At 37.9% G+C, this 13,477-nt stretch overlaps 1 protein-coding gene across 1 annotated transcript in view; it reads right to left on the bottom strand.

Moving 5' to 3' along the window:
* slc2a13a (solute carrier family 2 member 13a) overlaps nucleotides 1-13,477 on the bottom strand; it is a gene marked incomplete at both ends in the record, with an annotated part of 107,891 nt that overhangs the window by 52,680 nt on the left and 41,734 nt on the right. Inside the window, one exon of the mRNA XM_079816911.1 lies at nucleotides 1,569-1,677. Coding sequence (XP_079673037.1) covers nucleotides 1,569-1,677 — 109 coding nt within the window. The remainder of the gene's footprint in view (nucleotides 1-1,568; nucleotides 1,678-13,477) is intronic.

Here is a 13,477-nt window from a genome sequence, read left to right as displayed (position 1 = left end):
AACCATTGAAAAGTATTAAAAAGAGCTTGTAACTAAACCATTGGATCCTCAAACTGTTTGTAAAACCTCATGAGTTTCTGTGGTAGATGATGTAATTCCAGTGCATTAGTAGCATATAGCAGTGTAAGCAGTGTAAGATTTGGATGTGTGCTTGTCCAAACTAAATACATTTTTCCGACTGGCATAAAATGGGCAAACGTCCCCCAAGACATTTGCTCCATGAAAGGTATTGACTAATACTTTGTGCAGAGGTTAAGCTTGACAGACAACATATCCCACAACAAGACTTCCTGTGTACAAAGTACTGACATCTGACAGCGCAGGAACGATTGAGGACTAGGGGGTTGTGGATAAATATGAAATAGCACATCAGGTTAAGCCTTACACTATTCATATATATATATATGTGTGTGTGTGTGTGTGTGAGTGTACCTGTCAGTTTTAACTGCTATACTGGCTGGCTAAACCTGCTCTGAACAGATTGATTGACAGCGACAGAAGGATAAGAATGAAGGTGTTTGATTGATTGAGAATGTCATTTTAGGATCCATCTGTCATGACCTGTCATCTTCCAAAATGACAGCTGAGAAAAAGTAAACACACAGTCACACGCACAATTTCCCCCTCTCCCTCCCATAAACACTTCTCATTTTGCCATGAGTGGTTGCTTAGCAACAGCACACATTCCGAGATTGTTTACGATGCTTGAAAAATAGTCAGTGAATAAGGAGCGAAAAAGACAAAAGATCACGAAGAGGAAATCACACTTTAGAAGGGTATCCATTAAAGTTCAGATGCAATGAGAATTAAAGGCACAGTCGCATCTGTGAATGTGAATAAACAACTTCTGAATTTTGAATCCATTGTGAAACAGTCTGTCCTCCTACAGGAATGTACATCATTTTCTGCCATTTTTGAGAGGGGACATATTTAAATCAGTTTATAGTTTTTTGTTCTTTTGAAAATTGTACTTTGTAGTCATACTATTATTGAAAGTATAGCAAATATTGAAACTAAACTACAAAATGACTATCCAAAATCTTCATGATCACAACCATCAGCAGCTTATTAAATGGCCGACCGTATTTATTTATGCACATCGTTTTAGTATCTTTTCAACAGCTTGACCCGATTTGACAATTGTCTCTAATTCTTAATTCCTTACAAGTGTAACCCCTCCTATTTGAGCAGGACTCAAACCGGTGTTTCCGGCAAGGACGCTAAAGTCTGCAGTCTCCAGTGTTAGTCGCTAGTGTGCCTCTTGAGATCAGGTGAGTAAGGTTTACCTACACAGCTCTAACTAGCTGGCCTTCATTAAACAAATTAGTTGCCTATATAGACAGCATGGCAGTCTGCACCCACAAGGGAAGGTACCAAGAATCCTTGATTGGCATTATAACAGTTTTTTTTTTTTTTTTTTTTTTTTTTTTTTTACAAACGAATGCTAAAAAAAAGTACAATATTGGCTCTTAAAAAAATAACAGACTTGATAATAGGACTTCAGTTGGCCCTTATTGATTAGAGTTGAGATTCAAAGAACACCTGAAAATTGAGTTAAGGAGACTTACATGACTGTGTTGATGCCAGAAAGCTGCTGGAACATCTGGAGTCCACAACCCACAATGAGAGCACGGCGAGCCGGAGGGTAGGTCAACATGCGCCAGATCACTGGGCCCTCTGGAAGCACAAATATAAATACATATTTACGTCAACATGTAGACTTGTATCAACAACAAGAATGACTCACACATCCTACTATGAGAAATACCTCTGTCCCTGCTAAAGCACCATTTACACAGACAGTGATTACATTGATTAAATGAGATTTGAGAGCTATGTCGGATTCATAGCTGTAGATTTGGGAATGAATGGTATTCAGTTTATGGATTAAATTGTAGCACCTTTTTTTACGCTCCAAAACGACCCAAAATATGAGCTGCACCAGGAAGAACACATTTACATTTACAAACCTTGCTGTAAACAGCGCTCAAACCTGTTATATTTTATTTTACATTTAGAAAACATTTTATATGGAATATTTTAAGATTCATCATTAAAATCATGATATTCAAGTGTATCGTCTGGACATTTTTATACAGAGGACAAAATCTAGTCAACAAAAATGTTTATATATGTAAGTCTTCAAAAGACTTGGAATATAGTCATACGGACTACTTTTATGATACTTAAGCAGTTCTGTGGGACCTTTTGCCATTTCTCTCTGTGCACTGTTGCCAATAAAACCATAACTTTTAAATCAAAAATAATTATCTCTCAAAAGTTTGAAGTTAAAATGGCTGCCTAAGCTGATATCAAAAGGATGCTAATCCATGGCATTAAAATGAAGTAGCCTACATACATTTCTTAAATATATATTTTTTTTATTCCAAGACAATGACATTTATTAAATTGATTTCAAACATTTAATATGAGCAGCACAGAGATTATTACAGAAAAATTATTAGTATTGAGCAATAGAGAGAGAAAATTAATGGAATTGGGGTTTGGAAATGACATGAGGATGAGACATTTATGACAGAACTTTCATGTTTGGGTGTATTATTCCTATAATTCTATACACACCCACACACAAACCCCTATTGGGAGTGAAATTGTCCTGTGTTAGTCTGATATTGTCAGAGGAAGCTTGCAGGTTCTCATGCCGAGTGATGACTGGATATTCTCCAGAGACAGCAACTAGAGACACTTATTTGATTACCGCTCCAAACTCAAATTCATGAACCACTCAAAATAGGACTGTACAGAGGAACAGCCCTTTTAATGAGACACTAACTTCATCGGCTCAATCCTTACTTCCAAACAAAACTGGCAAAACTGGTGTGCCCTTTTAATCTAATTGGGTTTAGGGAACATGGGATCTAAGGAAGCACTAGAAGTCATCATGGAAGTTATACAACACATCTGCATCCTGTCTAAGATTATGTGAAGGACTACTTTTCCTTAATTATCTGTTTTAAAGTACAACTTTCAGTCAGACAACTTTCATATCTTTCCTCTACGTTTTTTTATTGTATTGTTGTTAAGGCATTGCTATAGTGGTTTCTAGATGATTTTGGTGGTTTCTTACTGGCCAAGTCAAATCAGTTCACCCCAATTCTCTGTGATTGTGGTCTCTATGTTTTCAAAAAGTCTACAGCACTGGAGAGCTTAAACCAGTGAACATCTAGCATTGGGACATTAAATGATAACTGTTGTGACTGAGACAGATCAGACAGAATTTTTTTTTGTTATAATTAACAAATAATCCACAATACCCCTCACCCATCAAGCAAACCATGAGTTTTGTGGAACTACCCATGAAGAGCAGATTTTTGTTTTTTTTCACATGCAGACAACATTGTCAAAACGATCCCTGTTCACACTGATCAGTGCAAAAGACTAATAAGAATGCTGTATTATTCATGGCAGGCCAGTAGTTGGCGACGTCACTTCCTAAAGAAACACTACGTTCCTATAGACTGAACATTTAATACACATGCGCATGACGTCACCGTTTTCACAAATTAAAAATTTTGTAGTATACGCAGAGACAATAACGGTAACATTTTCAAAAACTTCCACTTTGAAAAACACGTTTTCAAAAATGTCCTTTTTCAGGCCCTGTTGCAGTGTGTAGTCCTGTAAATGAACGGCCAAAACTAGGGCTGTGCGATATTGATGAAAAATGCGATATGCGATATCCTTGTTAAATAATGCGATATTCGATATGCGATAAGATATTTTACGATAAGTGTGTAAAATCTATTTCTTTCCCCGACTGATATCTTTCACTTAAAGCATAACCGACTGTGTTTACATGAATACTCATCAAGGCAGCCATTTTGACATAACTGTGTGTATTTAACAGTTCAAGTGTGTAACAAGACATGAAAAAAAGAACGGCTTGTTCGGTGTGTGTGTGTGTGTCAGACAGCAGACAGCGCAAGACTGCAAGGAGTTGTTTTTCGCAAGTTATTGCGTTTAATAACTCTTTTTAACGACAAGCAAGTCACATAAGTAACAGTTGTGTGCCCAGTCTATTCTCTACGATATGCGTCAACCTAAAACGTACACTTTTCACTATGTTGAAGTAGCATATTAAAATCATTCATATATTGCGTGCCCTTGCGATATGCATATTGCGATATGTACATTTGCGATATTTCGATAATTTCGATATATTGCGCAGCCCTAGCCAAAACACACAAAACGTTTTCTGGTTTTAGTTGAAAACCGTGTCATGTAAATGGCCCCTAACACCCCAAATGTAGAAATAGGAACTAGTTAACATGGCAGCAAAGGCACATCAACAAGATAATGGAGCAGTCAAACAACACATTTCGTTACACTGACTTTCATTTATACGTATGCGAATGCGTCAGACCGTTAATGCAAGGCTCATGCGAAAAGTTTAGCATTTCGCTGCTTTCCAAAGTTCAAGTTTGGTGAAATATAACCTGCAAATTCTCATCGCGTGAAGACGTGTGACCAGTAGAAGATCAATACGTCATGGCGTGACCTCTTGGCTGGATTAAAAGAATGCATATTTTTGCAGTAAAGTCGAGTGTAGCAAGCAGGGTGAAGCCGAGAGCTGCGGGAACAGAGTGAGGCCGGTGGTGCGAGTGAACGCTCACACGCTCACCTGCGTGCCACACCTGTCTCGAGTCCCACGGAGGAGCTCTGAAATAATAAAAGGAAGGCGTGATGACATTGAAGGACCAGAGAGGACCAGGCCTGGACTTTATGTTGTTGTTTTGTTTTAGTTTATGCGACAGTCGTCCGAGAGGGGCTGGCGGTTTACTTTCGGTTTGTTTGTTTGCTATTTTTGTCTCATGTGGATGAAAGACAACAACTCCCAGAATGCACTTGCTTCGCTGCCCTACGAGGCCACTCCCAAAGCCACGACTATTGGTTATCACTTACCCACCGCGGCACCGCCCCCAACGTCATTTTGATCTTCATAGAAATAAAATAATTTCGTTCAGTTAGAGAATAGACACTACAATTAAAAACTGAACGTGTCTTTTCAATAAAGTGTGAGTGAGCCGAACGAAAGTCACGTCACAGACGCAGCAGGAGTCAGATTTCATTCATCACGAGAGAAGATCTGAGCAGAGCTGAGGTAAGCGCGGCTGTCATTCTCGGCGCGTGTCCAGTCTGGCGCGTTATCAGATCGAAGCTAAACTTTCATAGGAATTCATTGAAAAGTTGAAACACTCACTTTGCTCCGTACCGCTCCGTTATGAATGCCCGAGCCGAGCGGCAGCGGCCGTGCGCATTTACATTCTGAGAGTGGGATCCCTCGCCTGTGGGCGGGTTGAAAACATGCGGAACTAGCGCCTGTAGTCTAAAGCCTCTGGCCAAAAATCCTCCAATGACGCAAAATGACGATATTTGTGTCATCGGAGGATTTGTTCCAGAAATAAAATGCATAATTCTCTCGTCTCAGGGGGATATGAGGGGGGAAAGTACCATAATTCGAATATTCTACCGGGTTTCTTCTGATACAAAGCTTAATGCTCACTGAAGTAACTCTTTAAGACTGTTTTACAACCCAAAGGAATTTAGTCTAAACAAAACAAAACAGGTGTATTCCAATACAATATAGCCTATTTGAAGAGGAGTTGCAAACAAGCATTGAGTTTTTCTCTTAACATACTTTACAACCCTTAAATTTGCTGTCATCGTGACAAAGATCTACTCTTCATCTCCATGGAAACCACTCGCCAGTTAGCTTTATTCTTTGCTAATATCAAAGGGTGAGACATTAACTAAAGCACTGAAATGTTAGCAGTATGGTGGCTGGGGAAGGGCCTAGGTTGCGTATGGCTTGTGTGTGTGTGTGTGTGTGTGTGTGTGTGTGTGTGTGTGTGTGTGTGTGTGTGTGTGTGTGTGTGTGTGTGTGTGTGTGTGTGTGTGTGTGTGTGTGTGTGTGTGTGTGTGTGTGTGTGTGTGTGTGTGTGTGTGTGTGTGTGTGTGTGTGTGTGTGTGTGTGTTTTACGAAAAGGTAATTATTTTCCTTTTGATCCTCACCATCATGGAACCTCTAATTATGTTAAACTGCAATGACACTAGCCAGAAAAACTTTTTTTTTCTTAAACGCCTCTGAAAGCAATTAGATTGTGCACTCTAAACTAGTGTGTCACAAGCTTCTTTAAGTGGAAGTCATTTTACACATCAATTACTGTTACATGATCTCTTTACAGTGAAGAGAACAGACTCAGCAATAACACAATGGTTTTATAGCATTTCATAAGTTTGGTTTTGGTTTTCAGGCTGCAGTACATTTTTAAAACATTCTAAAAAAACATGCCTGAAATAAAAGCAAATAATGTTACAGTCACATTCAGTTGCTATTTCAGTTGACTTTTAGTTTATTTCTTATTATTTCCTGTTTCCTTGGTTGTCTTTGGCTGTGTCCGTAATCGCCCCTATACCTTTAAACAGGGCACTAGTTGAGGGGACAGCCATTTATAGTGGTGTCTGAAACCATTGTGGACATTATTGAGTGAACTTATTGAATCCTAGCCTGCCGATGTTGGGTCTGGGAACACACCATTGGCAGGGCTCAATCCGAGAAGTGGGATAAATGGTTGTCTTTCAAATTCCCTCTGCACGCAATAGGATAGCGCAACAACCAACCACAGAGCTATCAGTGGTGACAACAATCACAAGCGGGTTGTGGCTGAGTCCCATGCCTTTTCCCACCAGCGGAGCTAGTTGATAGATTAAACTTTTGCCGTATCCGGTCGGCAAAACTCAGTACACACATCTTCCTTTTTTAAGAATGACTTCAGTGCCGTAACATTCTTTGTTAGCAGGGAAGTAGCAGGAATTTCACACAGAACCGTAACAACTCTGCCGTCATTATGTTAAGCCCGCCCACCGACTCAATAGCTACATGCTGTGATTGGCCTGACTAGAGTTTTTTTCAAGCTCGCAAGTCAACGGAGAGTTGCTAGATGACCCTGGCTGCAAATTACATTTACTGCCGCTAGCTGAATCACCCATCCATCCAAACCGCTGGTCCAATGTGGCTAGAGCATAATATCATACTTGTATACATTCCTTTTTAGTTGAAAAAATGAGTAATATTTGTTTTTGGATATATCTTTTTTTCTTTTTCTTTTTTATTTCTGCATTAGATACGCTACTTTCGCATTGTCTTCTCTTGTCTTGAAAAATTTAGTACTGTAACAAAAGTATTTGTAATTAGTTACTTTCCACCTCTGGCTACTTGTATCCCACCAGATAAATGTCAGAAAATATTTAGCACAGAAAAATAATAAAGAAAAAATTGCACAAAATAACATATTTAACATAAAATAACACCAATGGTTTCCTGCCGGTTTTACTCAAAATGATAAAATAACAAGAAATAATAATAAGAATATCACTTAAGTGTCCTATGAATAAAGTGTTGCTAATATACTGGTAGAATTACATGAATCAAACATAGGCCTGATATAATTTTAATTTGAAAGGCTTAATATTAAGAAGAAACAAGAAAATGTACTTTCAAAAATGAATGTGCAATGCAAAACATTTTGATAATGAGGTTTTTGGAAGCATTGGCAGGGGCAGTGCTCACGACATCATAACAACGTTTATGCAACATTTATCAATACATTTGTTGTTTAAAAATAAAAATAATCTAAGGATGTAGGATAAATGTTTTACTCTTCGTGCTAGCTAGCAGAATAACTCACTTTACAGTCCCGCTACTGCATTCTGTACCATTCAATGACATGACCACAGCACTAGAAAGACACAAGCTGGCTGACCAAGCACCAATCTACAAAGAAGCCCATAATCGATAACGTTGCCTGAGAACAAGTGACCTCCATTGATAACAAAAATCCCTGTCAGCGATATCTGAATCAATTCAAAGACAACATGCAGATGTGTCATACTTTGGAAACAAAAAAAGCCAGTCAACTACTGTACATTCATTAGTTTCTAATCAAGCATGTGCTCACACTAATTGTGCTACAAGCCTCTGTCAGCGCGACTGACCACTTGTGTGTTATTATGAGACAGTTCAATGGAGGATAGGGAAAGAACGTTGGCTCTTTTCTTTCATAAACACTATGGCAACAAATAAACAATAAGCTGTATGTGCCATTAGACCGTCTGATATCTCTTTTATGTGCTTCTGACCGAGCCTCAGAGTCTGAACGGTTGCCAGGCATCCATTTTCAGTCACCACCTCAGCCTCTCTATCTCTGGCTTTGGTTAAGCTTGATCCACCCTGCTACACAGATGCACCTTGGCAGCTGGGTAGTTATCCAAGAGTGCCCTGGGTGACTGGTTGCTAGGTTTCCAGACGTGCCCAGGAGACGGGAGTGAGGGTCTCGGCTTCTCACGCTAATTCTTGCATTTTCCCTCTCTAGTACTGTCACCTATAAGCTTTGTTCATTCTGCTAGGCTTGGGAAAAAAGCTACAAAAAAAGTCACCAGCGCTGGGTAGATTACTTACAAATTGTAGTCGGTTACTGATACCAAATTACATGAAAAAGATGTAATTAGTAACATAATCCATTCCATTTAAGGTAATATAATCTGAATACTTTTTGATTACTTTTAGATTACTTTTGACCTAACCCGTTTATCAAATTGATTTGAATAGGATAGCCTTGTATAAATGTTGATATAAAATACAAATAGAACAGAGAATGAGAAAGAGAACATTTATTCCATTCTTTGTTATCAGTCCCAGACTGGGGTTCATGATGGAACTGTTTATTGCCCAATAATTTCCACACTAAATATTCAACATGGTGTGAAAAGGCTTATAGGCTATAAGAATACTATTATGTTTGCAGTAAATAGTATTACGAATTGCACAAGATGATCATTTCGGCCACTAGTTGACACTATGACAGCAATGTAGTGTTAAACTGCTTCAACCTACCTCCATTCCCATAGTAAATGCGACTAAAGCCCAAAAATACAATTAAAATAGATGTTTATGCTAGTATGCAGTACATACAGTGCATTATACTCTAAACATAATTCTAGAATTGCAGGAGGCTTTTCAATCATCAATTTTATGTCAGTGCTTTGACTTTATTTCCACTGACTGGATTACATTCCCTAAACAGTATATAACACCAATATTGACAAAATGTCAACATTTCCCACCACGCAGACATAAATGGTCTGTATACTGACAGGTTTATCACAGGTTTTGTCATATAAGCTTTCACTTTTGTGGCCTTTTGAAAGGAGAGAACTATATGTTCCCAGATGGGCAGTGACATTTCGCCGACACATCAGTGATGCAATGAACAAAAGCATATTGTTTGGTGATGGCACCCTATGGCCATTTGAGCTTCACAGAGTCATGGCATAAAGAGGAAGAGTAGAAAAAAAAAGGACATGACCAATTTACTGTAAGTGTCCAGTATACCATAACCATGCACAAACCACTTAAAATAAAACTGAAACCAGTCCATGAGTAAATCTCTTAAACATAGTCTTATAGATTCAGTGATTTGTTTGAATAGCTCTTTTGAACTAGTTATTTTATGTGAGTTTGGGGCTTGACCGACCAATGGTAGACAGAGGGCATGAACTTAAACTCACCATTAGCACATTGCTATGCAGTTACTTCTAGGTTGTTGCTCACAAAATGCAGCAAGGTTTACTTCAACAAAATGCTGAATAAAAAATGTGCATTCGTGTACTATTGCTTTACTTATTCAATTCATGAAGGTGCTGTAAACTAAATTGGGTAACACTTTATGTTGATGGTCCCTTTTGAACATTCTGTTGACTATAAGTAACTTTGCAACATGTCAACTAACTCTCAGTAGCATATTAGTAGATTGTCTGCTTAATATCTGCTAACTCTTTATTGTGATGGTCCCCCAAAAGACCTTCTACTGACTATAAGTAACTTTGCAAGTACATGTGAACTTACTCCTGACCCAGTCTTCTTATACTCTACTAACACTCTAATAAGAGTTAGTAAACATGTAGGTGCAACGTTACTAATAGTCAACAGAAGGGACCATCAAAATAAAGTGAAACCCTGAATTGTATTGTACAATGCTATTACATTTCGGCATGCAACTAGTCTATAGTTTTATTGTTGAAATAACAATAAATTCATACTTCATTTCATCCATTTGTTTAACCTCAACAAATCACAAAATTCAAAGTAAATTTGAATTCAAAGGCAAAAAGATACTTACTGTTAGGGGTTTGCAAGTATAAGCATTAGTAATAGTGATTCTTGCTATAGCAAACACCACTTTTACAAAAATGAAATGCAAAATTCTATGAGAAAAAACAAAAATTCTATGTGAATGAATTGTTTTTCTTTCTAGTGCTATTTACATGAGACTATATATATCCTCATTCAAACTGTCGAACATTTATTATATTCTGTGTCGAGACGTCATATTTTTTCATATTCTAAGTAATTACACGAATTACCTATTCATCTATATTTCTCAAGAACATCAAAAGTGGGTACAATCCATGCAACCCTGAGAATACTTTTCTTTCTAATCATGTACATGCAAGGCTCTTTATTTGTAAAAGTCAGAAGGTTTGCTGACAACTGCAGCAGCCTGGAATATGATCGAGCTTCTGCTGTACTCTGACTTTCATTTAATATTAATAAGCGGAGAAAAAATCCTACAGGAGAATAGAGGTTTTCTCTCTCTCACTCTCTCTTGTTCTTTTACACCTTTTCCATCTCCTTTTTAATTACAGAAATGCTGTGAAGTTAGAGACAGGACTACCCAATGGTAAAACAGTTGACATTGTGAGAGCAGAATACTGGCAAAGACATAATCTCCAAAGCTTCATACAGTAAATATTTCTCAATTAATCATCAAATACTAAGTGGTTTGGTAATGGCACCTTGTAAAGATACTCAAAAATAATGATATTAAAATCTTAAAATTAATCAAATTTCTGGCAAAGATGCATGTGCTCCCATCTCCCTTTTTATTTTCATTACAACCAAATAAATCAATAATAATAATACAAACCCATCAAATATTCTCTCAAAATGCTTGCTGTGATGGCAATTAAATATTATTCAGGACAATGAATCTTTTTTTTTTTTTTTTACTTTTAGTGCAGTCAAATCGGTTAATCGCAACGAATCGCAACATAAAAGCTTTTGTTTATATATATAATATATATATATATATATATATAAATGTGAATATATATATATATTTATATATATATATATATATATATATATATATATATATATATATATATATATATATATATATATATATATATATATTTATATATACATTATATATGTGTGTGTGTGTGTGTGTGCACACATATATAGTTTGTTTTTAAGTGTAAGTGTTTATAAGTATACATAAACACACACACACACACACACACACACACACACACACACACACACACACACACACACACACACACACACACACACACACACACACACACACACACACACACATATATATATATATATATATATATATATATATATATACATACATACATACATACATACATACATACATACATACATACATAAAATCATTAACTAGACACAGGTGAGACGCGGATAAATCAAACTCTATGGCAACAGTTGAATTGAGACGAAGGCAACAGACTAGGAACAATGCAAAACTAACAGGCTAACAACTCAAACAAAACTCAGACCCAGAAATAGACTTAATCGATGTATCCGTACTCTCAATAATAATTTTAAAAAATCATATGCGGTCATAAAGCACCTCAAGTCCGAGGCCATGGTTCTCAGTCAGAAAAGAGTGGCTTGCCCACTTCAGGTTGGTGGAGAGTTCCTGCCTCAAGTGGAGGAGTTTAAGTATCTTGGGGTTTTGTTCACGAGTGAGGGAAGGATGGAACGGGAGATCGACAGACGAATCGGTGCAGCTTCTGCAGTAATGCGGTCGATGTACCGGTCTGTCGTGGTGAAGAAGGAGCTGAGCTGCAAGGCGAAGCTTTCGATTTACCGGTCGATCTACGTTCCTACTCTCACCTATGGTCATGAGTTGTGGGTCATGACCGAAAGGACAAGATCCCGGATACAGCTTTTTCCACAGGGTGGCTGGGCACTCCCTTAGAGATAGGGTGAGAAGCTCGGTCACTCGGGAGGAGCTCAGAGTAGAGCCGTTGCTCCTCCACATCGAGAGGGCATCTGTTTCGGAGGTGAAGGTGTTCCGGGCATGTCCCACCGCGAGGAGACCCCGGGGAAGACCTAGGACACGCTGGAGGGATTATGTCTCCCGGCTGGCCTGGGAACGCTTCTGTATTCCTCCAGAAGAGCTGGAGGAAGTGTGCAGGGAGCGGGAAGTCTGGGCATCTCTACTTAGACTGTTGCCCTAATCACTGTTGACTAATCACATTCAAGTTTCGATATGGGACGGCATTCATGTGCATTTTTTACCTAGGAATTTTTACCTAGCTGACTGCAAAATGTCATTCAGCTCTGCCACCATTTAGTTAGCAACTTCCTACGATCCAATTAACTCCCGAAGGACAAAATCAAATAAACAGATTAAAAATATAAACGGACTACACCACGGTCCTGCGATTACAACGTCACCATCAGTAAGCTTCCGAGAACTCTTTCAGTTTTTATCTCAAAACATTTTCCATTCCATGCCTCGATGGGTCAGACTGTTTTGGCAGCAAAAGGGGGACCAACACAATGTTATGTCATGCCTGATCGGTGTATAACATGCTAGAAACATAATAATCACTGCAATAATGATCCAATCATTGACTCTTAAGTATTTGCCTATTTAAATCCAAACAGTGACTTTTGTTTTTTTTGGCCGGGCAGTGTATAATTTGAGCTTAAAAAAAAACTTTTAATAGCACTTAACAGACTTTTTAGTGCACCTCAACAAATGTAACTGAATACAAATATTGCTTTCATATAATGATTTATGAAGACACACACACACCTAAATAAACAAGATCAAGTACAAAAGTCATAATAATAATGATAAGTTTTAGAAGAATTAATGAATAAATTAGGCGTTTTTATAGCGTTATGTAATACTGTATACCCCAAGTGCTTTACAATCATAAAGGACATTTTATCTCCTCAAAGTCAAACGTTTAAGGGCAAGAGAAGAACAAAATGGCACATGTTTCAGTGGTTTGGTATGGAGTGTAAAGCAACAGGTCGGCAGCACATTGCAGCCTGATAATATCCCACAGTATGATGGAAAATGATGTTTTCACAGATGACAGGAGAACATAAGGGACAAATACACTTTACACAGCTGTCTGTCTCCACTGGCTTAAACCCTCGCCCATTTACCCTCTCGAGACAGATATCACCTGATCTCAGTGCTGTTGTCATTGGAAACACGATTTACAAAAAAGCTCATCATAAATGTAGGATTTTCATTTTGGAGCGAAACACCAGCTGCTTATTCAACATATTATTTCACTGAGATCACCCAGAAAAAAAACATTTAAAAAAATGACT

Source organism: Gobio gobio (genome assembly GCF_949357685.1).
Source record: "Gobio gobio genome assembly, chromosome: 5".
Lineage (NCBI taxonomy): Eukaryota > Metazoa > Chordata > Actinopteri > Cypriniformes > Gobionidae > Gobio > Gobio gobio.
The sequence above is the reverse complement of the archived record's forward strand: the minus strand, read 5'-3'. Positions and strand labels throughout refer to the sequence as shown.